At 46.2% G+C, this 26,867-nt stretch overlaps 2 protein-coding genes across 7 annotated transcripts in view; one reads left to right on the forward strand and one right to left on the reverse strand.

Moving 5' to 3' along the window:
- NCOA3 (nuclear receptor coactivator 3) overlaps nucleotides 1-18,495 on the forward strand; it is a 145,542-nt gene extending 127,047 nt beyond the window's left edge. For 5 of the 6 annotated variants that reach the window (XM_038572538.1, XM_038572539.1, XM_038572536.1 and 2 more), the window contains 9 exons: nucleotides 218-481; nucleotides 574-700; nucleotides 2,122-2,293; nucleotides 9,870-10,163; nucleotides 11,370-11,474; nucleotides 12,744-12,996; nucleotides 14,091-14,265; nucleotides 14,602-14,743; nucleotides 15,054-18,495. In XM_038572538.1, the coding sequence (XP_038428466.1) occupies nucleotides 218-481; nucleotides 574-700; nucleotides 2,122-2,293; nucleotides 9,870-10,163; nucleotides 11,370-11,474; nucleotides 12,744-12,996; nucleotides 14,091-14,265; nucleotides 14,602-14,743; nucleotides 15,054-15,065 (1,544 nt within the window). In that variant the 3' untranslated portion in view covers nucleotides 15,066-18,495. The remainder of the gene's footprint in view (nucleotides 1-217; nucleotides 482-573; nucleotides 701-2,121; nucleotides 2,294-9,869; nucleotides 10,164-11,369; nucleotides 11,475-12,743; nucleotides 12,997-14,090; nucleotides 14,266-14,601; nucleotides 14,744-15,053) is intronic. The other variant, XM_038572541.1, reaches the window with a different exon arrangement.
- A 1,450-nt stretch (nucleotides 18,496-19,945) lies between these two features.
- Nucleotides 19,946-26,867, reverse strand: part of SULF2 (sulfatase 2) — an 88,731-nt gene continuing 81,809 nt past the window's right edge. The window contains 10 exon segments of the mRNA NM_001048090.1: nucleotides 19,946-19,976; nucleotides 20,710-20,763; nucleotides 20,937-20,970; nucleotides 21,673-21,796; nucleotides 22,973-23,115; nucleotides 23,208-23,377; nucleotides 23,572-23,631; nucleotides 24,482-24,576; nucleotides 24,967-25,063; nucleotides 25,195-25,423. Of these exon segments, the coding sequence (NP_001041555.1) occupies nucleotides 19,946-19,976; nucleotides 20,710-20,763; nucleotides 20,937-20,970; nucleotides 21,673-21,796; nucleotides 22,973-23,115; nucleotides 23,208-23,377; nucleotides 23,572-23,631; nucleotides 24,482-24,576; nucleotides 24,967-25,063; nucleotides 25,195-25,423 (1,037 nt within the window).

Here is a 26,867-nt window from a genome sequence, read left to right on the forward strand (position 1 = left end):
CTTGGTTACTTAAATTCTCAAGGAAGCTACTGACTACATGGCAATAGTTGCCTATCAAAAATGTCTTAGAAAATAAATGTCTTAATAGTTGTCCAGCCCTATTCTTATGATGACAAAGCACTTTTTGGGTAAAGTTTGTGTGTAATGACTGTACTTATATATATAGGAAGGATTTTAGTATAATATGAAAAAGACATAATCATTTCTACTGTTTTAGGTGGACCAAACAGAAATGTGACTATGAATCAGACCCCTTCCTCAGGAGACTGGGGCTTACAAAATTCAAAGGCCAGTAGAATGGAACCTATGAGTACAAACTCCATGGGAAGACCAGGAGCAGATTATAATGCTTCTTTACCCAGACCTGCAGTGGGTGGCTCGATGCCCACCATGCCTCTGCGGGCCAATAGCATCCCAGGGGCAAGACCAGTGTTGCAGCAGCAGCAGCAGCAGCAACAGCAGCAGCAGATGCTTCAAATGCGTAAGCATCCCCTTTATAAAAATAATTAGATGATTTAGGGTAATTTTTGTCATTGCCTTCTTTGAAAATGAATCGCCTTTTTCTTCCACCAGGGCCTGGTGAGATTCCCATGGGAATGGGGGTCAGTCCGTATGGCCAGGCAGCACCATCTAACCAACCAGGTTCCTGGCCAGATGGCATGTTGTCCATGGAACAAGGCCCTCATGGGACTCAAAATAGGTGGGGCTTTATTATATGACTCTGTAGAAAATGTTAGCATTGGATTATCTAGAAAAGGATCAGAGCACAGAAACAGACCTGAAAGAGAATGAGAAAAACTCACTGTGATTGAGGTGCTTGGCTGCCATCTGGGCATTTGTCTGACTGTGTAAAAATTGAGGTGAAGCAGCAAGCCAGTGAGGGAGGAGACCACCCTATTGTTTAGCTCTTAGAACCAGTGAGTGGTCAAACCAGAGAGGATAAATTACCACCAGTTTGAGAAGATAAGTGGTGTTCAGAGAATGAGCCTCAGTTTTCTGGCAGGTTAATTTTTAAGGATTTGATAATTCTTTTCTAAAGTTATTTAAAATACTTCGGTGATGATGGTGGAAGTGAACTGCAGCACTCTGTTTTTGTGAAGGAAGATGTGGATTATGCCTGTATTTCACTTTTATTTTGCTTGGTCAGTAACTCATTTACATGAAAGCCACCTGTCAACATCCAGTCTAACTTGAATTCTATAATAGATTAAGCAAAGAAAAAAAAATGAATCGATCTATTGAGTAGACAGTGGTGTAGCCATGTGAGTTTATTAGCCTGAGTGCTTCTATATTCAATGGAGAACAAATGGTCTCATGGAATTTTTTCTGAGGCAGAATGAATATCTAGTTCTATGCCCTTCTAAATATGTTGGAGGACTGTGGCATCTTACTGTAGGTGTATGGAGTTGGTACTATACTTGTTAATACGTGAGCTCTGTGGGCCAAGGATAACAAAAAGTTATTTTGGCTGCTCCCAACCTCAGTTTGTTGATAGTTCAACTTTTTTCTTTTTTGTCTTTTGTCTTTTGTCTTTTTTCTCCTTTTCCTTTTGCTTTTCCTTTTCCTTTCCCTTTCCCTCCTCCTTCTTCCTCTTCCTCTTCCTCTCCCCTCCCCTCCCCTCCCCTCCCCTCCCCTCCCCTCCCCTCCCTCTCCTCTCCTCTCCTCTCCTCTCCTCTCCTCTCCTCTCCTCCCTCCCCCTGTCCCCCTCCCCCTCCCCCTCTCCTCTTCCTTTTCTTTTTCTGGTCCTTTGTTGATTTCTTCAAGTTAACAAATATAACTACTACCACCTCTGTTCTTGTATGGCCTTGAAAACCGCACTCTCTCCTATCCCCCTTGACCTCTGCTATTCCCAAGTGTCTAGGGGTCTAAATAATTACATTTTGGTGGTGGGATTGTAAGCTAGATATGTATAAGCTAGATGTGGTAATTGTAAGATGGCCTGGAGAAGTTTAAAACTGTGGGCCTTCAATTTAAGTTGGTGCCATTTGCTCTTCTCTGTTACTCGGTTTATTTATGGCTTTTCATATTTTAGTTATTACTACATATTAAAAATGTGTGTGGCTTGTGTGTGTGTCTTAAGAGGAAAAGCAGCATTGACATTGATTGCAAGTCTCTTTTTAGGCCACTTCTTAGGAATTCCCTGGATGATCTCCTTGGGCCACCTTCTAACCTAGACGGGCAGAGTGATGAAAGAGCATTGTTGGACCAGCTGCACACACTCCTGAGCAACACAGATGCCACAGGCTTGGAAGAAATTGACAGAGCTCTAGGCATCCCTGAACTTGTAAATCAAGTAGGTAGCATTAACATAGAAATGGAAGTGTAGATGTGTCCACTTTCAAATGTGCATGTGTGTACGCACATCTGTGAAGCCATGTGCAAGAATGCCTGCATGTGTATCTTTCCTATTATTTGTATTACATCACTACGTTCATGGAGGCCAGTATTACATCTAGAAATTCTGCCAGTAACCCGCTGTTTTGTAGAGCTGTCCAATTTTAGGCAGCTGTAGCAATGATCCAATAAAACTTCTATGCAGTTTTAAACTGCTTTTTACTTAAGTTAGTTGAGCCCTCATTTTTATAATTAACCCTTTTTACTACCTGGCCAACTTGTGTATACTCTAAGGAGACAAGCTTTTTTGTGTGTTAAACCAAACTCCTTTACAGTAGTGAATATGAACATCTTAACAGTAGCATTTCTTATTCCCAGTTATCTGGGCAACCTTATGAAAATATGTCATTCAGAAACCTGTGTTTTTGAAACTGATACATTTTGTAGTGGTCATTTAAAGAATTGTATGGGGGTAGTGTATAGAGCTGTATACTTAGTGATAATAAGGCAAGATTCTCAGGAGGTTATTAGTCTTTGAGGAGACGTGTACATAAAGAATCATTCTCCATTGTAGCAAACACTGTCACAGAAGTTTGTAAAGGATGATTGGGAAATGTAGAGCACTGATGATATATGCCTCAAGCGATACCATTCTCATGCCCTTGGCACTGAAGAATGATGTCTCACCTGGCTGAGGTGGACGTGAGGGTCGTACAGAGACTGATGAACTGCTTTTCGTAATTTTATTTAAGCTGGAAAGAGCTTTCTCTCTTCTGATGATAAAATAGTGGTCATTAATGTAAAATCTGACAATGATAAAAAAAGTACATACTAAAAAAATCTTGGGGGGCACCTAGGTGGTTCAGTGGTTCAGATCTATCTGCTTTTGGCTCAGGTAGGTCCTGGGATTGAGTCCCTCATCAGGCTCTCTGTGGGAGCCTGCTTCTCTGCCTATGTCTCTGCCTATCTCTGTGTTGTGTGTCTCTCATGAATAAACAAATAAAACCTTAAAAAAAAATGTTGGGGCACCTGGGTGGCTCAGTTGGTTAACTGTCTGCCTTTGGCTCAGATCATGATCCTAAGGTCCTGGGTTGGAACCCCGAGTCAGGCTCCCTGTTAGTGGGGAGTCTGCTTTTCCTTCTCCCTCTGCACCCCACTGCCTGCTCATGTGCTCTCTCACTCTTTCTCAAATAAGTAAAATCTGTAAAAAAGGTAAAAAATTATCTAATCCCGGCACAAAGAATCATTGGTAACTCTTGAGTGTATATTTATTTTTTATTTATTTTTAAAATCCTTTTTTTTACTTTACCTAAAGACTTTTTATCTTTTTAAAAGATTTTATTTATTCATGATAGACATAGAGAGAGAGAGAGGCAGAGACACAGGCAGAGGGAGAAGCAGGCTCCACGCAGGAGCCCGATGCGGGACTCCAGGATCACGTCCTGGGCCGAAGGCAGGCGCTAAACCGCTGAGCCACCCAGGGATCCCCTTGAGTGTATATTTAAAAAACACTTTGGTAACCTATTTTGCCTATGAAAGCCATCTTCAGTCATCCTTTAAAATTTTTTTGTTTTCATTTTTAAAAGTAATTAATCTCTATGCCCAGCATGGGGCTCCAACTCAGGAGCCCGAGATCAAGAGACATGTTCCACCAACTGGGCCAGCCAGGTGCTCCTCAGTTCTCTTTTTTTTTTGTTTAATATATATAGCTTTAATTTTGATAGCCATATAGCATCTGTTACATTGAACGGTATTTAACCAGTACTCTACTGATGAAAATTTAAATTGTTTCTAAATAATTATCATAAACAATTCTATGAATTGCTCCATCTTCTTCACTTAGGCTGTTTTCTTACCTACAGTCCTAGAGGAAGGTTGATTGGGTTAGAAAGAGTACATATTTTAGAGGTTTTGCTACATACTTGAGTGTTTTCCTGAAGGTTCATACAGCTGCTTTCCCACGCAGAGGCTGATGATTGGAGTTCCTTAACTTCACAAGCACTGTGCTGTGGCCCAGGTAGATGAAAGACACACAGTATGGATGAGCAAGTGATGAGACAAATACTGAGTATGATTCTTCTAAATCTTTTCTGATCTGATCAGTGACAGAGATGCTTTATTTTTATTTTTTTAAAGATTATATTTTTAAGTAATCTCTGCACCCAATGTGGGGCTCAAACTCACAACCCTGAGATGAAGAGTCACATGCTCTTCTAAACTGAGCCAGCCAGGTGCCCAGTGATGCTTGTTGATTTTTTTTTTTTTTTTTTTGTTAAAGAGGGCGAGAGAAGGAGGCTGGGAGGGGCAGAGGGAGAGGAAGAGAGAGAATCTTAAGCAGGCTCCATGCCCAGTGTGGAGCCTGATGTGGTGCTCAATCTCAAACCCTGAGATCATGACCTGAGCTGAAATGAAGAGTCAGGCTTAACCGACTGAGCCACCCAGGAGCCCAAAGAAAGATGCTTGTTCTAAATTGTATTTTGTTGATTTGCAAGATTGAACATACTTTATGTCTTTTGGTCATTATATGTGTTTTTAAAATAGTTTTCTGATGGGGTTTTTGTTGATCTGCAACAGTACTTTCTGTAAGTTAACAAATAAGTAGATTCTTTCATTTAATAAATATTTGTCTTCTGTATGCCAGTTAGTCTTTTTTTAGAGGCTGAGGGAGAGAGGCAGTAGTGAACAAATTAGTTTCTGTTCTCAAGGTTTGCATTGCCTTGGAGCAGGCACACAATGAGGCAAGGAGCCACCTGGATGGAGGTAGACATGGTATGGCAGAGATTAGCAGGAAGGACCTAGGATACTAGGAAACTGTGTGTCATAAAAGATCCGTTTCTTAGGGTGGGGGTAGGCTTTCAACATTTTTCTTTAAAAGTCCTATCTGAGCTGTGATTTGAAGGCTGTTTAGTTGTTTAATATATTTGAATAGTTTTCCCAGTTTCTTTTTAGTGGGGGCTTTTTTTTTTTTTTTTGGTTTTGTTCTTTAGTTCAAAAATGTTTGTATTTTCAAGTCCAGGATGATGAGATAAAGAATTAATGGGAATGGGGTGAGTGGTCAGGAAAGCTTTTTCTGGGGAGATGACCTGTAAGTTGACATTTGAAGGATGAGATGGAGCCAGCTTGGCAAACAGCTAGGGGAAGAATATTCCAGAAGAGGTACAGCTAACTCAAAGGCCTCAGGCAGGGAAAGGCTTGGGGGTTCTACCAAGTGACAAAGTCCGTGAGAACAGAGAGGGATTGCTGTAAGACCACATTGGAGAGGTAAATGGAGGAGGCTACTTCCACAAAGCCATCTTATGGAGTCTGGAATTTTTCTGCTATGTTGGGTAGCCATGGAAGATTTTAAGCAGGGTAGTGACGAGACTTGCTTTCCTTTTTTGTTATATTTAATTTTTATTTTTAGCAACGTAACTTGTGTTTGTAACTGTAAAAAGGTATAAATACATACTTTTTGAAGAATCACACGCATTTGCCCCACTCAGATATTGAAACTCAGCTCTTTGGGAATATTTCTAAGTACTGTGCATATGCAGCTACTCTTCATCAGCTTCAGTCTGTTATCTTTGATTTATTGATATGATAGTTGTGCATTCATAGTCTCTTATCTGAGAATCTTGGGGTCAGGTGTGCTCTGGAATTCTGGAATTTTTGGATTTAGAAAGATAAAATGGTACATATATGCCATATATTCTCTGATTCCCCTTGTGGAGTTTTGAGCAATACTGTCATTTTAGGCAGTAGTGTATCATCAAATATGCTAATATTTTTATAGCCAAATAGATAGGTGGTCACACTGAGTGGACATCTAGAGGTTTTTGCTTCATAAAGTTCAGGTCAAGTTTTGCTATTAAATACATTTCATGCTGAGGAGAAATTGTTATTTTGTAGAGTTTTTTTAAATTTCCAGGTAAGAAACCGTGGATCTATATTTAACCCTCCTGGCTCTAATATATACTCTCACATCCATACTCATTATGAGTACAAGGGCATGTGCTCTCTTTACACCAATGTAATCATGTCTTCTTTTGTTAAATAGGTGGTCAATATTTAGATTATCTTGGCATGTTGCTAAGTCAGGCATAGTTGGTAAGGATTTTGGTTTTTGTCTGATTTTGAGTTAACTGCCTTCTTTAAAATTCGCTTTGTTTTTTACACATTTAATACTAATCCTCTCTAGATACTACAGTAGAGCTATAAAATTTCTCTTCATTTTTTTCTTCACATGTTCAGACACATTAGATAATCCCTCAGTTCTTCCTTCCCTCTCGAGGTTCTGTTAGTCAGCTTCACTCTGTCCTAAGAGGCAGGTCTAGACCCTCTTCTGTGTCGCAGCTCCCAGCTCCTTGGTCCCAATAGCTTGCTTTCTTGCTTTGTTACTTTGTTTTGTTCCAGTACTGTTTCTGTTAACTTCTCCATCCCTGATGCATGACATAAAGTATGTTGGGCCCTTTATTCCACCCTAAGCATGTCTGGCTGTGTATTCAATTTTGGGTTGAAAATAATTTCCTCTTAGAATTTTAAAAGAATTGTTTCACAGCTTTCTGACATCCAGTGTTGCCATAGACTTGTATATTCTTGCTCTTTAGTGTATTGATTGTCTCTGGAATTAACTCAGGAACTTTTCCTCTCTGAGGTTGCATGAAGCCTCATCAAGGTGGGGGGCCCTGTTGTCTCATTCATTCTGTTGTATGTCATATGCACAGAGACTCCTTTTGGTTTGGGGACATTTTTGTGTATCATTTCTCTTTTCTTCTTAATTAGTGAGTTTAGTTGTGTTTGTCAGTAATGGGGCTGAATATTTCTAAAGCTTTTCAGACATGTCATTTGGTATCATTTCTTTAATCATATTATCTCTTCTGTATTTTCTTACATCTTAGGGATGTGTATTGACATATTGGCTATTACATTGAATCTGTGTTTTATAATCTCTATTTTCCTAGTTTCTAAGTTATTTTTTAATTTATTTGTGTCCCTTTCATGTTGGAGGCTTTCACCATTACATATCTCGAGATCCTTGACTATCTTTTTTATATTTAAGGATAATATATTAGAAAAGATCAGTCTTTACTAAAAGTCACTGAAAGTGTTCACTTGGGGGCTGGCCCTTTTGTTTCAGCATTCCACAAATTGCAACATGTAGAGCTGTTACTACCATCTCCTCTTCTACTCATTACTACATAGTTTTCCTTGCCAGGGAATTTTTAATTACCTGGTTGCATTTTGGGAGCTGGGCTGGGGAGGCAAATTGATGATCCTGTAGTGTTAAGATATAAAACTATAAAATATAAAAATTTTACTAGAAATTGTAAGTAAGATTTCCTTTTTTAAAAAAAAAGATTATATTTATTCATGAGAGACACACAGAGAGAGGCAGAGACACAGGCAGAGGGAGAAGCAGGCTCCATGCAGGGAGCCTGATGCGGGACTTGATTCTAGGACCCTGGGATCACACCCTGGGTCCAAGGCAGACACAACCACGGAGCCACCCAGGTGTCCCAGATTTCCTGTTTTCAGTTTCTGTTTGCTTTCGCCCCTTTGCTGTGCCTGGAATCCCAGAACTGAGACAGCTGAGAAAGTTGGTAGAAGGTATAGCTGTGTGGCTGTGTGGAGTTGGGGAGCAGGTTAAGGGCTGGGAAGTAGCTGCTTCCCTTGCTCTTTACTCAGATTCTCAACCAGCCATGTTTGAGCACTTTGCCTGACTCTCTTATGTCCCCACTGGAGTCTGTCTGTCATTGGCTCCATGGGAAACATTTGCTCAGGCCTTGTGTTTTCCTCTACAGGCACAGCTTCTTTACTTTCTGGAGTTGGTTACTCCTCTCTCTGTCTTGCAAATGCCTGTTGAGATACTTACCTTGTTTTCTTCCTTATTCTCATTGTAGATAAATACTACCTTTTAAGATCTTTGCTATTATTTTAGTAGGGTTAGTAAGAGAAAGGAGGTAAACATACATGATCAGTTCATGTTTAACTTACAGTATGATTTACTTTATAAAACAAGATTTCAGATTCCTGACTGGGGAAGGGAATTGGTAGGATAGGACAGAGCAGATGCATAGATACCAGTTACTACTACAAGAGTCCAAGAAAGTGGGAGAAGGTCGTCACAGCGGTGGAATGAAAGAAAGGAAGGCTGTGTGCTATGCCATGCAAGAAGAACTGACAGGACTCAGTGGACTATGTGTGTGCAACACACACATACACACACACTTGGAAAGGGAGAATGTGAGGAATCCAGATTGCTGGCTTTAGTTCTGGGCAAATGGTGTTGCCATGTTGCTGTGAGGGAGGATTGGAGGAGAATCCGGGTCTTTTCTGGGAGGGGTTCTGGGGAGTCACGACCTCTGTTTTCTACCCATGAAGTCTAAGATGCATCCAGGTAAAGTTGTCAAGTAGATATTTGCATAAGCAGAGTCAGAACTCAGAGACACTTGAGCTGGAGACGAGTTTGGCCATTATAGTAGATAGATGTAGTAGATGAGAAGACCAGAGTAGAAAATGTAGTGAGAGAAAAGAAGAGGGGTGTAGCACTGAACCCTGATGAACACTTACCATGCCTCTGAGGAGAGCTCAGGGAGGTGGGGGAATCAAGGGTGTTGTCACTGTCACAGTGGGGTGAAGTGTGTTTTAGGGCGAGACTGTTGCCTTCATACTTGGCACACTCTGTGCCCGTGGATAAGAAGGTAAAGTTGAATACAGTACCTGACAAGCTTTTCTTGTCTCAGGATGGCACATTCTTCCCTTCAGAATATTTGTTTTCATGGTTTTTCTGTCACCTGTTGACTTTATCGTGTACACCTGCTTCGCATGTAGAGAAGTGATGCCAAGCACATAGCAGGCACTTTTGAATGAATGATAGTGGGTGGCCACCTTTAGGTTTTGTTTGTGCAACTAGTAATACACTTTGGGGGATATGGGTTTATGTTGATTTACCCAGTCTCTACCAAAATTACCTCTAACCACCGTAAAAATATTTCTGTACTAATTATATGTGAATTAATTGATCACAGTGAGGGATCCCTGGGTGGCGCAGTGGTTTGGCGCCTGCCTTTGGCCCAGGGCGCGATCCTGGATATCCGGGATCGAATCCCACGTCAGGCTCCCGGTGCATGGAGCCTGCTTCTCCCTCTGCCTGTGTCTCTGCCTCTCTCTCTCTCTCTCTCTCTCTCTCTCTCTCACTGTGTGCCTATCATAAATAAATAAAAGTTTAAAAAAAAATTGATCACAGTGGTTTTAATTATTTTATATTTGGCTTGGGAAGTCTGTGTTGGTACAGAAATCTGGTCTGGAACAAATAGCATTTTTCTAGGTACTCTTTGCGTGAGACTTTGTGTGAGGCACATCTAGGACACATCTGTGAAAACATGGGTCATAGTCTGTTCTCATGGAACTTGAGACCATAAACTTGATTTTGCTTTTGGAATTCTGTGGCATCCTTGTTTACATATATCGACTTTATTTTTTGTCTTCCTTGGAACATTTGATTTCTGTTGCTTTCCAGATGTACTTACTGTTCATTTATGTGTTTGATGTTTAAGGGACAAGCTTTGGAGTCCAAACAGGATGCTTTCCAGGGCCAAGAAGCGGCAGTAATGATGGATCAGAAAGCGGCGTTATATGGGCAAACGTACCCAGCACAGGGACCTCCAGTGCAAGGAGGCTTTAATCTTCAGGGACAATCACCATCTTTTAACTCTATGATGAATCAGATGAACCAGCAAGGCAATTTTCCTCTCCAAGGAATGCACCCAAGGGCCAACATGATGAGACCCCGGACAAACACCCCCAAGCAGCTTCGAATGCAGCTTCAGCAGAGGCTGCAGGGCCAGCAGGTAGCCAGCCCCGTGCTCGCTTTGGCCAGATACTGCCTTTCCTCTGGCCACTTCCTGTTTGATTTATTATCGTCAGGCTTTGTTCTTCAGAGCTCTTGCCACTAGCTCTCTATTTTTTGTCAACTGAAGTTCTTTTGTTTTGACTTTTCGTGTAACATTTTGTTTGTACAAAATGTTTGTATAAGGTGGTTCCTTATTAGGGAGTGGTCCTGATAGAATTGGTCTTGCTAGATAAATCAGTTGTACAGCTTAAACAGTAAAAAATATACAAGAGGATTGTACCTGGGGCAGCAAAGTATTTCTTGATGGCTTCAGTCTTAGAGGTAGATGATTTGTAGTTTTAAATAAGTCCTTAATATTAATACTAGATATTTAAACCATAACTGACTTGAACATTCTTTTTATGGAACCTCTGCTTTCTAGACATTTTATAAAATTTGAGCTCTTTTAATATTTAGTTATATATATTGTTTATGTATTGGGTGTGCTGAGTTATTAAATGTGACAGAACTGAACCATATAAGCAGATGAGTGAGTGTCAGGTCCAGTGAGCCAGAGACTCTTCTAGTGTATTGATATTATTAAAAGTCAATGTAGGTACTCTGGAAAGCTGTGTTAATACATTCAAGGTATCATTTTAGTTTTTACCCCTTCTTACCACTAAAAGTTACCTAGGAAAAGCTAACAGAAGAGGTAAGTTATTTAGTGTAGGTCTGAGCAAATTAAAGCTATTTCCCCAATGCCCTAAATAATCCCAGAGAAAAATCTGACTTTATGAATCCTTTGAGTTTCTGTTGAAGATACTCTTTAAGCTGCAGATTTGTACTTTTTTACTTTTCCTCCTGATGCCAAACACTAAAGCTTCATATGCGTGCTGAGGACTTTTCAACCTGATCTTTTTTGCCCTAAAGATTTCATTCATTTATTTTATTTTTTTAAAGTAACCTCTGCACTCATTGTGGAGCTTGAACTCATAACCCTGAGATCAAGAGTCACATGCTCCACCGACTGAGCCAGCCAGGTGCCCTTCAGCCTGAATTTTTTGAAGTGTGGGAAGTGTGCTGGTTCAGTGTAGATGTGACTTAACCAGGCTGATGGATAGAAGGTAGCATCGTAACCTCACAGGGTGGTGCTGAGGATTTGGAATACTGTTTTGGGCTCACTGACGTGCTCCACTTGCATTCTAACCAACCTCTCTCTCCCCAGTTTTTGAATCAGAGCCGTCAGGCACTGGAGATGAAAATGGACAGTCCCACTGCTGGGAGTGCTGCAGTGATGAGGCCCATGATGCAGCCCCAGGTCACTTCCCAGGTGAGGAAAGTGAGTCTGTCCACAGTCACTGCCATGAGCCTTGCACAGGGCCTGGTCTGTACTTGGCCCTCGGTAAATGTATGTTAGAACACAGCAGTTTGAAATTTCTTGTGTAAGAAACCATTGCGTGCTCTCGTCATATTTCCTCTTCCATTCTTCTTTCTTGCTGGTGGACGAGGAAGAATCAGAAGGGGAGGCTCTTATATTAAAACCTCAGATTTGTGTTTTTAAATTAATTCCCTTTGTGATTATTTGTTGTGTTTTCAAAACAGCTGACACTTTTTTGGGATTTAAAATAATAAGTTATAAACTTTTCTCTGTTTCTGGGTTATGAAACCATATGCTCATTGGGTAAAATTTGAGATTATAAGAAGAAAGTAAGTAATATATAATCCAGCCTCAAAGACCATCTCTGAGACGACCTGTTTCCCATAGTGGGAAGGATGATGTTCAAGTTCCCTGTACCTCCAGCCCAATGTGGAGATTGTACTAAGGTATTTTCTTAATGTGCACAAGGCAGATGACCACAGAAAAGTCATTTACTATGGTTGGAAATACTGTTCATACTTATTTAACAAAAAAGAAACCACAAAACCAACCAACAATCCACGGTGAAATGCCCAGTATTTCTCTCTTAAGCCTTCTTAGAAGTACTTTGATAATCTGACACCTTGAATAAGCTGATCTAGGATGTCCTTCAAAAAGATAAAAGTTGCTTTTTGCAGTTGCTCTCTCCTAGCTGATAGGGCCCAAATCAGCTTTTTCATTCTGTGCTTTGACCAACTTCCAGACAGCTGCTCCTAAATCCCCCATCTCTCATTTCAAAAGCTTTAAGAGACTATATAGGCACTTCTGAGGCAGATTCCTGTTTTTTTGAGTATAACCCCATTCTTTTGGGGGATATACCTTGTGTCTCCCCTCCTCCCACACTCTTATTGCTGTCCTTTTCCTTCTTGTAGTTTTATTTCATAGTTCCTGAAAAATTTGTCCTCAAATTCTACCCTTAAATGTTCTCTCACATTGAGGAATGTTTTCTGTGTGAAACATTGATAAATCGCCAGAACAGTTTCCAGGTCTCTGTCTGCACCCCGTCCCTGCCAACTAGCCAGGATGCCATTACCATGATGAGAATTGTACATTCTTCCTTTTGTAGGAAGAAAGGCATTGCGTGTTTTTCTCTCCTACCTGATGTATTGGGATGGTCCTATGTGTATGGAATTGGCTGGTTCCTGCTCTGTGTATGTAACTGCATTCTTTCTTGGGTATTAGCAGGGTTTTCTGAATGCCCAGATGGTGGCCCAGCGCAGCAGGGAGCTGCTGAGTCATCACTTCCGACAGCAGCGGGTGGCCGTGATGATGCAGCAGCAGCAACAGCAACAGCAGCAGCAGCAGCAGCAGCAACAACCCCAGGCCTTCAGCCCGCCCCCCAACGTGACTGCCTCTCCCAGCATGGATGGCGTTTTGGCAGGGCCTGTGATGCCACAGGTTCCTCCCCAGCAGTTTCCATATCCACCAAATTATGGTAAATTAGATGGTGAAAATAGCTTCCCCAGAGTAACATTACTAAGGATCTAAGATTCATGGATCTATTCATGTTAAACACAAAATAGTATTTATTCCCTTTTGTTATTCACAAGAAAGATGGAATTAATTAAAAATAACAGAACACGGAACAGTGACCAATGAGGCTGACAAGGCTTAAGCAGAGGCCAGATCAGATGAACCCGAGAGGTCTTGAAGTGTTTTGGTGGTGTTTTGAAGTCGGTGGCAAGTCATTTAATGTTAATAGACATGTTTAGATTTGCACTGGGTTAAATCTGAGGCCTTTGAGATGCCTGCATTAGAATGTGTGCAGGGAGAATGGAAGAAGGGAAGGTAGTTAGGGCACCCTAAAGAAGAGATGATGCTCTTATAGTCAGAATGGAGAAAAACTGGTCTTAAAAAAGAAAAGAAAAAAACCCAAATTTGTTTATTGTAGTGCACAGGTAATTGTAATTGTGGTAGATAGTTGATCAGAGTTGAGCATTTTTTAATTTAGGTCTTGTTTTTTCAGTTCCCCACATCTTAATTTGGAAGAGAGATTATCAGGTTCCCCACACCTCCCCGATATGGCGATATGTGCCAGTATAGTTGAACTCTACAGTCTCTGAACGCTTGGTCATTTCAGTGAGAGGATGCCGTGTTGGGTTGTGGGTTCCTTTCCTTGGTAACCTGAGTATATTAGTTATAGTAATGCATATTACCTCTTCAGGTAGATCTTTGAGATATTCTAGGAACATGGTGGGAGTAGGGATAGAAGTATCTTTTGGGGAGATTACATTTTAGGTGCATTCCTGTCAGCTGGGGACAGAGGGACAGTGATGTGAGTTAACATGAGGTGGAATCCCTTTTATATAGAAAATTCTGTGAAGTAACAGTTCTTCAGATAGTTTAGGTGGTTTGCTCTCTATAGTAAGCCTAATAAGCCTGTTCCTCCAGTTGTCTTCTCAGTAGAGAAGCAACTGGCAGGCAGCATCTTGTGGCATTTGGTGTCTTCTCTTGCCTTTAGAAGAGAACATAATGTTTCTACTCTAAGGAAGGTCCCACTTGAGCATTGTAATTTTTCTTTTTTTAAAGGAATGGGACAGCAACCAGATCCAGCTTTTGGTCGAGTGTCCAGTCCTCCCAATGCAATGATGCCCTCAAGAATGGGTCCCTCCCAGAACCCCATGATGCAGCATCCTCAGACGGCACCCATGTATCAGTCCTCAGAGATAAAGGGCTGGCCGTCAGGAAACCTGGCCAGGAACAGGTGAGGAACAGGAATTTGAAAAGCCACTCATGTTCTATTGCCCAAAAGTACAGGAAAATAACTTCTGCATTTTAGTGAAGCCTGGGTGGATGGAGAACTCAGAAGGCCTTGGTTCATGTTAGAAGTGTGTTATTTGGCTCATCCATTTTGAAGTTCCTTCCTGCCCTACAATTGTCCACAGGCAGCTGTGGAACACTGAAGGCAGGTGAGGGGGCATCTTCTCCCTCATGTTCTTTGTGTAAGTACAGTGACATTTGACAGAATCGTGATGGTCTCTGTGTGCATGTGTGGTGTTACCAGAATGACCTGGGAGGTAATTTCATACTTTCTCTACAGCTCCTTTCCCCAGCAGCAGTTCGCCCACCAGGGGAACCCTGCAGCATACAGTATGGTGCACATGAATGGCAGCAGTGGTCCCATGGGACAGATGAACATGAGCTCCATGCCCATGGCTGGCATGCCCATGGGTCCTGATCAGGTATGGGGGGTTCTACCCCTTACTTTTCTCAGAGTTTTTCCTGTTCTCTTGAGAGAGCTGAAACTTCAACTGTAATCTGAAGGTCCTCAGTAGGTTTTTAACTGTGGGTGTGTAACTCAAAACTAGAGTTTTTGAAAAAATTTGTGATTTGAAGGCATTGGGCTGTTATTAAATACTTTTGGTAATGTGTGATCTAAGGGACCCGAATCAGCCAGAGTCCTGTTGCAATCCCTCATTTATAAAGACCTTTGGATTCTTCTGTGTTGTGCAGAGCATGTGTTTTATTCACGTTTCTTCTGGTTGCTTACAGAAATACTGCTGACACTTCAACACCAAGATCTCCAAGGAAATCACTGTACAAATGACACGGCACTAGGATTATTGGGAGTAAAGAATCATTGTCCTGCACACCTAGTTCTGAAGAAGGAACCAGCTTTGATCCCTGGGAAAGGTGTTCCAAGTGATGTCATTTGAGCAGGACTGTGTTTTAAACTGATGTGCGCTGTCTACCTGTATTTTTCCTCCTTCTGTGTATCATGGAGTTCAAATACTTCTGGCATATTGCCTTTTAGGGATGGGATTCTGGAGGTACGGAGTGTTACTGGTCACAAAACTCCTGTGTTCCTTCTTTCTGCGCGGCTCTCAGAGTGTTTGAGATAAATGTGGGTGGGCTGGGAACATCCCTGAAATTCAGAGGGATGAGGAAGTCTGGTTTCTCTAGTGGCAGTGCTGGATGGAGAGCACAGTTGCAGCCTTCATGTGTTCTTGTCACAACCAGATAGTTCTGTGTTCTCACCTGATTCTGTCTCCAGAAGTTGGCCTTTCTGAATTCTTGTCTTTTAATGATTGTGTTGAGTTGCTCCAGCCCTATTCTTATTTGTCCTGGACTTCTTCCTGAGTAGGAACTTCCTCTGTCCCTAATGTCCTATAATATATCACCTCCAGGAGCTGTCACAAGGCTTTGCAGAAGGGACAGTGAGACGACAGTATTTAGTTGCAGCAGTAGCAATTTTTCACATGCTAACGTGCAGCCGAATGCACTTTATTTAAAAAGTAATGGATAAATGCAATATTCTTGAGGTCTTGAGGAATGGTGAACCACATTCCCAGTTTTTGTCTGAACTAATCTGTTGGACAAGAACTATGGTTTTTGTCGTTGAAAGTACTGGTGTCACCCTTTGCCTATATGGTAGAGCAATAATGCTTTTTGAAAATAAACTGCAGAAAACCCAAGGCCAGGTACTGCATTCTGAATCAGAATTTCGCAGTGTTTCTGTGAATAGATTTTCTTTTGTAAATATGACCTTTAAGATATTGTATTATGTAAAATATGTATATACCTTTTTTGCAGGTCACAACAACTCATTTTTACAGAGTTTGTGAAGCTAAATATTTAACATTGTTGACTTCAGTAAGCTCAGTGTGGTGAGGCTACAAACAGAAGAGACCGCCCCTGAATTTTGTGGCCTGGGGGAGGGGATGGTGGGCTGCAGAGCCGCGCCGCCCCCCCCCCCTCCAGTGTTAGAGCCTCCCTCTTTTCAATCTCTAAATCTAAATGCTTTTTTAAAAGATCATTTGTTTAGATGTAGGCATTTTAAATTTGTCTTTTAAATTCCTCTACCAGAACTAAGCACTTTGTTAATTTTAGGGGAAAGAATAGAGATGGGGAAATAAACTTTTAAAAAAAGATATCAAGAATTTTAAAAGATCAAGCAATTTGATTTAAGAAAGAACCTTGGATTTTAAGCGGTCCATGAATTAAACAATAGCAGTTCACGGTATTTTGTTTTTTAATCGAATATGTTGCCCGTTCATCCGTTGTAGGAGTGCTCTAAGGTTTTGGTTACTAGGACCCAAATCCCACATTGAGATCTCAGGAGTAGAGCCCTTAATGTGTGGCTTCTAGTGTCTGCTCAGCTGTTTTGTCGCTCTGATGCAGCGTGCTCCTTGACCCTGAGAACTAGAATAGCGTCAGGGTGGTTTCTTAGGGAGCTCAGTGGCCAGGTTTGCATGCTTCTGAGATGCAGTCTGGCTGAAGGAGCACCTTTGCACTCCCTGCCCCTACCCCTTTCTGCTGTTGCTAGGCTTTGGACATTTGTTCTAGTCCATTGGAAGTAGAGAAAGTAATTTAATTCCTTTTATCTGGTTTACTTTATTAGCTTCAAAGAAAATAGTTGAATGAAATTGGTTTTTAAAATGTCTGTGAATTTCAGAGGTCTCTGGCTAACTTTGGTGTCAATTTCCTAGCAATAACCGAGAGCCAGGTAATTTTTCTTTTGTTTCTTACATGTTTAGCCAGTTTTTCTCCCTGGAAAAATGATCTCTGAAGGTAAGATAATTTAATTTCGTTGACTTACGCATAAGTGAAACCTGTATTTCCAGAACCACCACTGGAATAGATTTGGGTTTGACACCTTCTCCCCCCACAGCCCAGTTAAAAATCAATCTAAGATTGTAAATCCATCAACTTCCATCATAGTGGCCTGTACTTTTCAGATAACATATCCTCTTGTCTGGAGACAGAGACATAGTTGAGTAAGTCTCCATATTTTTAGATCAAATTATGTCATGTATATCTGAACCTTTCTTGTTTAAGTCATGTGTACATGGGGAGAAATAGAATGGTGCTCTTACCTTTCTTGACTTTTAAAAATTACAACAACAAAAAAAGTTTTGTGATTCTTTTCATCAGTCCCAACTCCAGGCTAACTGGAAGGCAGCACCCCCTTTTTATATGGAAAAAAAGAGAAAGTTTATTATAAGTTTTTATATTTTCTACTTGTTCATTTTATTGGTGCAAACTTAAAGAATTTGATTTTCTTTTAATAGATGCCGTCTTTTGAGAGAATTTGTTTTTACCTTTATTGCCCTTTTATCTTTTTTGGATAATTGTCTTTGTACTCCTGCTGCCTACCTCTCCTTACACCCCGCCCCCTACTTTTTAAAACCTTGGTGTTTGTTTCATCTGCTTTTAGAACGTGCGATATTTCCAGTACCTACTTTTTTGCTGAATCCAAAGATATATAAATATAAATATATATATTTTATAAAGATCAAAATGATATAAAGGAGATACGTTTCTTCCTTTAAAAAAAAAACAAATAGAAATTCATTGTTAATGTTCGTATTATGATGCCACTTTTCTAAATCGTGCATCTTGTATATGTGCTGCCGAAGTGAGCACTAAATCGTGCATCTTGATGGAAAGGTGTAAATATCAATCACCAGGACTGCTTAGTTAATTGGTATTTAATATCTAGGTGAATTGGGGGTATGGGGTGGGGGTATGACAGGACATACTTGGCTTGCCCTCCTCGAAATGACTGCCAGTTTTCCATATGCCTGTCCAGTTCCAGGAATTTTGTTCACAAGTGTGGGGGCGTCATAGGAGTAAAGCCTGTAGGACAGATGAAACCCCCTGCTTCAGAGGAGCAAGAGCTCCAAGGCCAACTGTTTAACAAGCAAGGTGTTTTTTTTTCTTTCTTTCTTTCTCTTTCCAATGTGTGGAATTTTGATGATGGAAATGTCATTCTGAGAGCAATATTTAAAATTCTCAGGAATTGACTTATAGTATTGAGAATGAATTCAGTTGCAATCAAGTTTACATTAAATGTTGCTTTTAAAAAATCTCAGTCATACTTCACACTGCAAAGAATCCAGATCACATGGGATAACTTATGAGATGGTTGAGTGGTAAGCTCTGACTGCTTTGCTGATCATTTTGTAAATAAAGGTTTCTATTTAAAATTGAAGCCTAAGAGCTTGTTGTTTCTTTTTCTTCTTCTTTTTTTTTTTTAAATCCGATCGGATTAAGGGTAAAAGCAAAGGTTAAGGAATCCTGTTTCAAATAATCCTAGCAATTTCTCTAAGGTTAACAGAACTCCTGAAAAGCATAGAGCTGCTCTTCCCGAGGGTGAGCACTTCTGGATTATGTCCATGTTTGGTGAGAAGTGTGTCAGATTGGGTGATGGAGGTCCTCCTGTTTTTCCCTCCTGACCTCCGACCGCTACCTTTGCCAGACTAGCTGATGCACAAAGGCGGGGGGTGGGGGGGGGTTGTCTGATACGGTGACTCGCTTTGAGGTCCTGAAGCTGGTGAAATGTGAGGCTTACCTACCTGTGAGGTCCTTGAAGTATGGTAAATTTTGGTCATTAATTTATTCCCATCTAGTTCCCTTTGGAAAAACCTGAGTATCTCCTTCCCAAAAGGTGTTGACTGCTTTAAAACAAACAAACAAACAAAAAAAAAAAACAAAAAAAAAACAAGCACACCAAAAACTCCCAAGAACGGCCTTTTACAAAATGTTAAAGGTTACCTCATACCAACTGCCGGTCGTCGGCCGGGACTTTGAACATCGTCTGACAAGACTTAGACTACAAAATGTCTTTACAAATACAGTTTTGTTAAAACCTGGGACAGACAGACATCAACTTCATTTCTCTTCAGTACTTTAAAAAACATCAGTTCTGGGGCAGATAACAGAGGAATACTGGCAGAAATGGTATCTGGTCAGGGACAAGTGTCCACAACTGCAAGGGTTTTTCTTTACACTGGCCACAGAGCGTTCACTGACACCACCACTCTTGAGAACTGGGTTTTCTCATTAGATTCCCCTACGCATTCCCACGCTGGTTACACGTAAATAGTCTCATATGTACAGTGAAGTCCGTTTCTTCAGAGACAGCCTGCACTATGGTGCGAGACAAAAGTCCCCTCCTCTCTGCCGCGGACTCATTGTCCGGCTCCGCACCACTTCCAAACACCTGCAGGTTGCTTCTGTCCTGCTGCTCCCTTAGTTCCTTCTCTGTGACGAGCCAAAAGAACAAGAGGATTTAAAACAGGGTTGTTCTTCCCTTAGGATTTTAGAAAAAAGTTCCAGTGACTTACACTGTTGGGGGAAATTGCCAAGAAAATCTTTTTCCCTTGTAAGCCTCTCAGAGAGGGTTAGTGGTGACCGTTTGATAGGGAAACGCATTTTGTGCAGCTGGTGAGGTATAATCCAAAGCAAAAGCAAGGGCAACAATGGACTTCCTGAAGTGTCCCCGCTCCCGAGGGTTCTCTGCCAGAGCGTGCCGTGGTGACGGAAAGCAGGTCCCGGGACTCGGGCCCCCCGGCTGAGCACAGGCCCGCCCGGACTCGTCCGCGGTTCTCCTGCTCGGTCCGCTCAGGTGGCCTCTGGGCTGGAGGCCCGCCGCGCGCCTCCTAGCCTTCCCAGCCTTCCCACAGCTGCCCCCTGCGGAACAGAGCAGACTCCCGTGAGCGTCTGAGGACGAAGGAAGCCCGGCCGGCGCCTGTGGCTGAGCGCGCTTTACCACGTGGCAGTGGCTGCCGGCGGGGGTGTCCCCGAGGTGCTCCCACCCGGTCACCCGGACGTCAGCTGCCGGCTCGCCCGCTCCGTGGCCGGCAGAGGCGGCACTGAGGACGGGATCCAGCAAGGTCACCTGCTTAAATTCTAGGAGCGCCAAAGAACTGTCTGGCCGGCCCACTTAGCGTCCCCCCGGTAACGCTGCAGGCGGTTGGCAGGCGTATGAGGAAGGAAATGCACAGCCCGGAGGGTGCACGTGGCAACGCACCAAGCGTGCCCTGTAGGCCAGAGGGGACCCTTCCGGGTTGCCCCAGTCCCAGTCCTCTGCCAGCGTCTCTGGCGCTGGAGGGAGACGGGGTGTGGATGTATTTTGGGAGCTGTTTGGTGAGGCTGCCCTGCTGCCCCAAGGCGTCGGGCAAGCGGAGCGGGTACACGCCTCAGGACTCCGGGCCACCCTGGGCTCAGCAAGCGCTGTTCTCTGGAGAACAACAGCCTATCAGACAGGACATTAACCCCAAACACGGAAAGGGCCTCCCGCTCCCTTCTTGTGGCGGGAGGCAGAGGGCAGGATCACGAGAGAAACGGCACGCACGCGGAACGGCCTCGGCGGAATGACGCCAGGCAGGCGCAGCGCTATTTGTAAATTGGTTCCTCAACTCACAGCGATTTGGAAGAAGGTCTCTTCATGTCTGGCCATTTTCGACGCTGAAACTGCCTAGGTTTTCGGGGGTCAAAAAGAGGAGTGTGAGCCTCCCCCAGAAGGACAGAGCCTCCCCCCGCCCTGCTGGGTGGGCCAGGCCCCTGGCCGACCAACCACCTCAGAGGTTAGCCCAAAGGATGGGCCGCGACAGGGGAGTGGCCTCGGGCCTTAACAGCAAAACCAGATACCTGTATTGCTCGTAGCTTCCTCCATCTTTAAGTCCTAAATGAGACAGAAATGAACAAGAGAGAAACACGCTTTAGGGCAAAAATGGCACAAGCAATAATAACTGCCTTTTTCTCTTCTTTGGTCACTCCTGATGTTGATGGGGTGTCCCAGGGCAGATGGGGTGGCCGAGTCCTGATGGGAGTGTCCCCTGAGACTCCCAGGGGGGCTGTAGATTGCCTGCACTCCAGTGTCACCAGCTGTAGGACCCTGACGTGTCCATGCATCACCGACCCGGGTCATGGTGGGGGAGGCAGATACGGGCAGGGACACCTAGGCGACAGAGGACAGAAAGCCACAGGCCCCGCGAGAGGGGCGGCAGGGAGACCCTGTCTCGGCTCTCGGCAAGCTTCCCGGAGAGTCGGCGGTGTGACCAAGTGTGGGCTCTGGAATCAGCCGGCCCGGCCACTGGGCTCCTCCGTAAAACGAGGACCAGCAGACGGCTGCCAGAGGGTTGTCACCGCGTGACTAGATAAGGACGCGAAGACACGCAGCGCAGTGACTAGCACGTGGTGCTTGCTGAGTGACGGGACGCAGGGAAACGAAGCGCGCGGTGCACGTTAGGGAGGGGGTACTTCAGCCTGTGGTGGGAAGTCACCAGCTCCTGGGGATCCTGGTTCACTCCTGGGACTAGACTGACCCGAATCCTTCCTGGGGTAACCCTGTTCCCTCCAGGCCCACGTCGGGACACCTACTCACCCAGGTCCATGTTCCGAGTCCGGGGGTTACACTGCTTGTAACCCTTGCAGCTCCTCAGCTCCATGAGCTGCACGTGGAGCTGGTTGAGGACCTCCCTGTCCAGTGTATTCACCGCATTCATCAACTGGTTGGAACAAAGGTTGGTGCAGGGTGAGTGCAGGGACCCTGTGGGGCGGTGACCCTCATCTGGGGATGGGCTGCCCTGCCTGCGCACCCTGCCAGGCGCTGCACTGGAGCAGGGCCACCACCGCGCCTCTCTCTCCCGACCAGTGGCCCCTGGGGCTCGGTGTGGCCCCCCTGCCCTGTAGCTCCAAACCTCCACCCACGGCCCCTCAGCGCTTCCTGACTGCAAAGATGCCGCTCCGAGTAAGGGACCTGAGTCTGCCTCCTCTGGGAGCCACTGGTAACAAGCCTGCCTGCTCTGACACCCCCTTTTGTAAACTATGGGGATGACTGGCCCAAGGAGGAGACTGGCAGCCCATAGGGTAGTTAGAGACCAAGACAGTGGAGTTACTGGCATTTAAAAATCAGTTTACTGGCAGTCAGTGAGGTGTCTGCCTCTGGCTCAGGTCACGATCTCAGGGTCCTGGGACCGAGCCCGCCCTGCCCTGGGCATCCTGCTCGGTGGGGGGGTCTGCTTTGCCTGCCCCCCACCCCCCTCCTTGTGATCTCTCTCTCAAATAATATATTTAAAACAAAACCCAGGTTTCACATAAAACGACTACAGGCGGTTCAAGAAGAGCCGCTGAAATAGGCCAGCACCCAGCCACACTGCTGGGAAGCTCCGAGTGGGGGAGCCCGGCGGGGGCCGTCTGAAGGGATGGTCGGAGGGACCCACGCAGGCCGCTCGCCCGAGACCTGCGGCTCCCTTGCATCTTACACGCTCGGGGCCACTGGTCACGGGTGTGTTTGGGTGCTTAGTACTCGGACACACTTAGGCAAGTGCCCGGCGTGTAGGAAGTGCTGCGGGAGTGCTGGCTGGGCCCCGTTACCTGCGCGGTCCCGGGACGCACGAGTGTGCAGGGCTGGTCTGACCCCAGGGACCCCGAAGCCCCCCGCCCCCCGTTCTAGGAGCCTTCGCGCTTGGCCATAAAGCAGGCTTCACCACTGGCAGGCACCTAAGCTGGAGGGCGAAGCTGCCTCGGACCCAGAGCACAGGTGCAGGAGGACGGAGGCCCGGGGGCCGGGAGGGGCGTCAGCGCGCGGCGGGCCTGGAAGCCTTGCTGTCTCCCGCCCTGCCAGGGCGTCTAGGCGCAGCACCCGGGAGCCGCCCCGCTTCTCCAGCCTGTGCCGTCTGTACCTGGTAGGGGTCTGTGTTGAGGTCAAAGTACTCCAGGAAGCCGGTGGCGAATTCGCAGAAGAGGAAATTGTGGGTCTCGTTGATGGTCCTCATGCACCAGTAGGTGTTGTTGTTGGCGCTGGTGCAGGCGCAGAAGGGCCCCACTGCCAGGTAAGGGAGAGCGCGGTGAGGGGCCTGCAGGAGGCCCCGGGACCCCTGCGGTCCTGACGCCCCCCGCGCCTGCCCGCCGGCTCACGTGTCCAGAGGGGCGCCGTCTGCCAGTGCTGGTTGTCGTGGGTGAAGCACGTGAGGCCCGGCATGCTGCACGTGTCGTTGTTCTGCAGACGCTTGAGCAGCTTGCGAAGCTTCTTCTTGCGCTTCTGCTCCCGCAGCAGCCACACCTTGTCCTTCTCCTGCAGGCCCTTCCTGGGGCACAAGAGGGCACACGGGGCCACACCCCTCACACCTCCCTCGGCCCCCACCCGCAGCCTCCCAGGGGCCGGGACCCCAACCTCTGCTCCTCCTGCCCCTGCAGCCACGGAGGGGGTGCGGAGAGCCCTGGGGGCGGCCGGCTGCCACGGGAGGCCCGGGCCTCTTCCCTTCCCGCTGGCTGCCCTTACCGGAAAGGATGCAGACTGGAGCCTTTGTGCTTGAGGCGGCCTTTGTGCGCGGGGTGGTAACTGCAACAGACCCGCCCCACAGCTCAGAGGCGCTGGGGCAGCTGGCGGGGAGGGGGCTGGAGCTGGCCGGGGATTCCCTGGGATGCCTGTCTCGCTGTCTGGGGCAGTGCTGGGTGGGGGCCGTCCCGGGGGTGGGGTGCAGCTCCTTCCTCCAGAGGCCAGCTGGGGCCCCGGCTGCGGGTCTCAGGCCGGGCTTGGAAGGTCAGGGCGGGTGCAAGGCAGTGGGACCCGAAGCCAGACTGGCTCCCAAGGTGTGGCCTCCTGGGTCGGCACCCCCAGACTCGCCCCGCCCACCGCATGCTGGGGACCCCAGGTCTGACAAGCCCTTTCTCAGAGGGTAGCAGACACCACAGCTGCACAGGCCGGTGCAGGGGCCTCCAGCCACCTGTGGCTTTGCCAGCCGACGTAAACCACACACACTCAGCTACACGGACCACATTTCAAGAGCACTAGGGCCACGTGTGGTCGCTGGCTGCCGTGCTGGGCCGCGCAGATGGGGCCCCGTTCCAGCCTGGCAGGAGCTCGGGTGCACAGGGGCTCCGAGCTGGCAATGTGGACCTTGGGCCACACGGGCTTTTCCTGGAAGGGCAGTGGGCAGAGGCGCCCTCCACTTCTGGGTGGTCAGGTCCCGCTGGTGACCTGAGGGGTGGTGGCCTGGGCCCAGTGGCGGACAAAGAGTGTGGGGATGATTACTGATTGGTTTTTCTTTTTTCCTTACTCTGAGGGAGGAGATAGGGATAAAAGATAATGAAAGGCATCCTGGAGGGGCTGCTGCGTCCCCAGCAGTGGTCCTGCAGGAGCATGAAGGGCCCTTCGGGGGTCTCCTGGCTACTCCTTGCTGCTGCCTCACCTGATTTTGTGACAGTCACATTCTTCTGGCCTCTTTTTCTTCAGGTGACCTCGGACTTCCCTCAGGTTCTTGATTTTGTTCTGCAGGGTTTCGATCTGAGGCAGAGAGCAGGCGAGGAGCTATGAGACTCTGGGGGGCTGGGGGGATAAGGGGCGGCCTGCTGGGTGCCCACAGCTGCTGCCTGCACTTGTGGCTGCTGAGGGGTCCTTGGCTGCACCTGCTGAAGTGACCAGGCTCCCATGAACCAGTTGAGCCCACTAAGGACTCGTCTCCCCTTGTTGAAACACTAACCATGGCATCTTATAAAGCAAAGTTCCGGAAGGTGGACCTCGACTACACCGTCCTTCCCCGCAGCCTGGAAGTGGCCTGAGGATTCTGGGGAGGCCTCTGGCCCCGGGCCTGGCCTTACTGCCCTCCCGGTGTGGATGGTGGCCCCGCTGAGCTCACGGTGGTGGGAGAGAGCCCCCTGCCCAGAACCCCCTCACCTCGTGATCTATGTGCAGCTTGTGATCTTTCCAGGCCTGCAGGGACTTGTACAGGTCCAGGTCGCACTGGACCGTGTCGTTCTCGAGGATGTAGCACCTGCTCGAGAGAAGGGGCCACGTGTGCCTCTGAGGGGCTGAGGGGGACCCAACCAGGGGCCCGAGATGTGGGTGTCCCCACCAAGGCCCCACCTGCCCCCCTACACCCCTGCCCTCTGCCTGGACTCTCACCGGTGTGTCACTTTAATGGGGTTGGGGGCCGAGTAGTCTGGAAGGCCTCCGGTGCCACTGAAGTCTCCGCCGTCCTTGTCGTCCAGATCCTCAGGGGCCCCGGGCCAGTGGCGCTTGGTAAGGTTGCGGAGCTGGGAGGTGCCGTCCAGGCCTGGGTGGTGCACCCCGCCATCTGCCTCGATGGCCACTGAGCGGATGGAGCGGTTCCGGGCGTAGCTGGTCTTGTACTCTATGGGCGTCAGCGGGCAGGCTGGGTTAGTGGGGCCGGACAGGCTGGGCCGGCTCTCTGGGCAGCGGACTATTGGCCTGGAGACTCGAAGGCTCATGAGACCTACCTGCCCAGGAAGCAGGACCTGGACCCCAGTGGAAAGGACCACATGGCGATTCAGTTGGGAAAACTGAAGGCCCAGAGCTAAGGAGGAAGTTGCTGGAGATCATCCCCAGAAAGCGCTATGCGTGGACACCCGTGGTCCGTCCGTGTGATGGGATGTCCGGCCCCAGGGGAACGAAGCCGTGACGCCCGCTGCTATGTGGGCGGGTGTCTGCCAGACATGAGCGGTCCCGTGTATGGCTCTACTTGTTCAGGTAAAGACAATGGAGACCAAAAGCAAGCTAATGGGTTACCATGGGATGGGGAGCCAGTGACAGGGTTCCCTTTTGGGGTGATTGGAGGTTTTGGAACTAGAAGGCGGTGGGTGCACTGCACTGAATGTAGTATGTGCTTCTGGATTATAAACTTTAAAACTGTAAAAACGGTGAATTTTATGGCATATGAACCTCACCTCAATAAACAAAGAAAAAATGAAACAAACAAACAAACAACTGGAATGTGGATAGAAAATCATTAAGTAAGGACATTAAATTGGTAATGAGAAACTTCCCAACAACAGAAGTCTGGGACCAGATGGCCTCACTGGTGGGTTCTGCGAGACATTTAAAGAATTAATACCAGTGCTTCTCAAATTTGTCCAAGTAACAGGGGAGGGAGGAGGGAACACTTCCAAACCTATTTCATAGGCCAGCATGGCTCTGATATCAAAACCAGACAAGGACACTACCAGAAAAGAAAATTATAGGCCAGTTTCCCTCATGAACATAGATGCAAAAACCCCTCAGCAAAAATATCAGCCAACTGAATTCAATGATCCATTAAAAGGTTCAAACACCATGATAAAGTGGGATTTATTCCAGGGATGCAAGGATGCTTCACCATCTGCCAGTCAAGCTACGTGATTCACCACATTTAACAAAATGCAGGACAAAAATCATACGGTCACCTCAACGGATGCAGGAAAAGCATTTGACAAAACTCAATGACCACTTATCATAAAAACTATCTGATAGGGAGGGACGAGGTTAGTATCCAAAGTAGGTAAGAACTTCTATAATTCAATAGCAAAACTCCAAACAATCTGATTAAAAAATGGGCAGACAATCTGAATAGACATTTCTCAAAAGAAGACATCCAGGGACGCTGAGTGGCTCAGTGGTTGAGCGTCTGCCTTTGGCTCAGGTTGTCATCCCGGGGTCCTGGGATCGAGTCCCACATGGGGCTCCCTGCGAGGAGCCTGCTCCCTCTGCCTGTGTCTCTGCCTCTCTGTGTCTCTTATGAATAAATAAATAAATATTAAAAAAAAGAGAAGACATCCAGATGGCCAACAGGTACTTGAGCC

This window comes from Canis lupus, chromosome 24 (assembly GCF_011100685.1).
Source record: "Canis lupus familiaris isolate Mischka breed German Shepherd chromosome 24, alternate assembly UU_Cfam_GSD_1.0, whole genome shotgun sequence".
Classification (NCBI taxonomy): domain Eukaryota; kingdom Metazoa; phylum Chordata; class Mammalia; order Carnivora; family Canidae; genus Canis; species Canis lupus.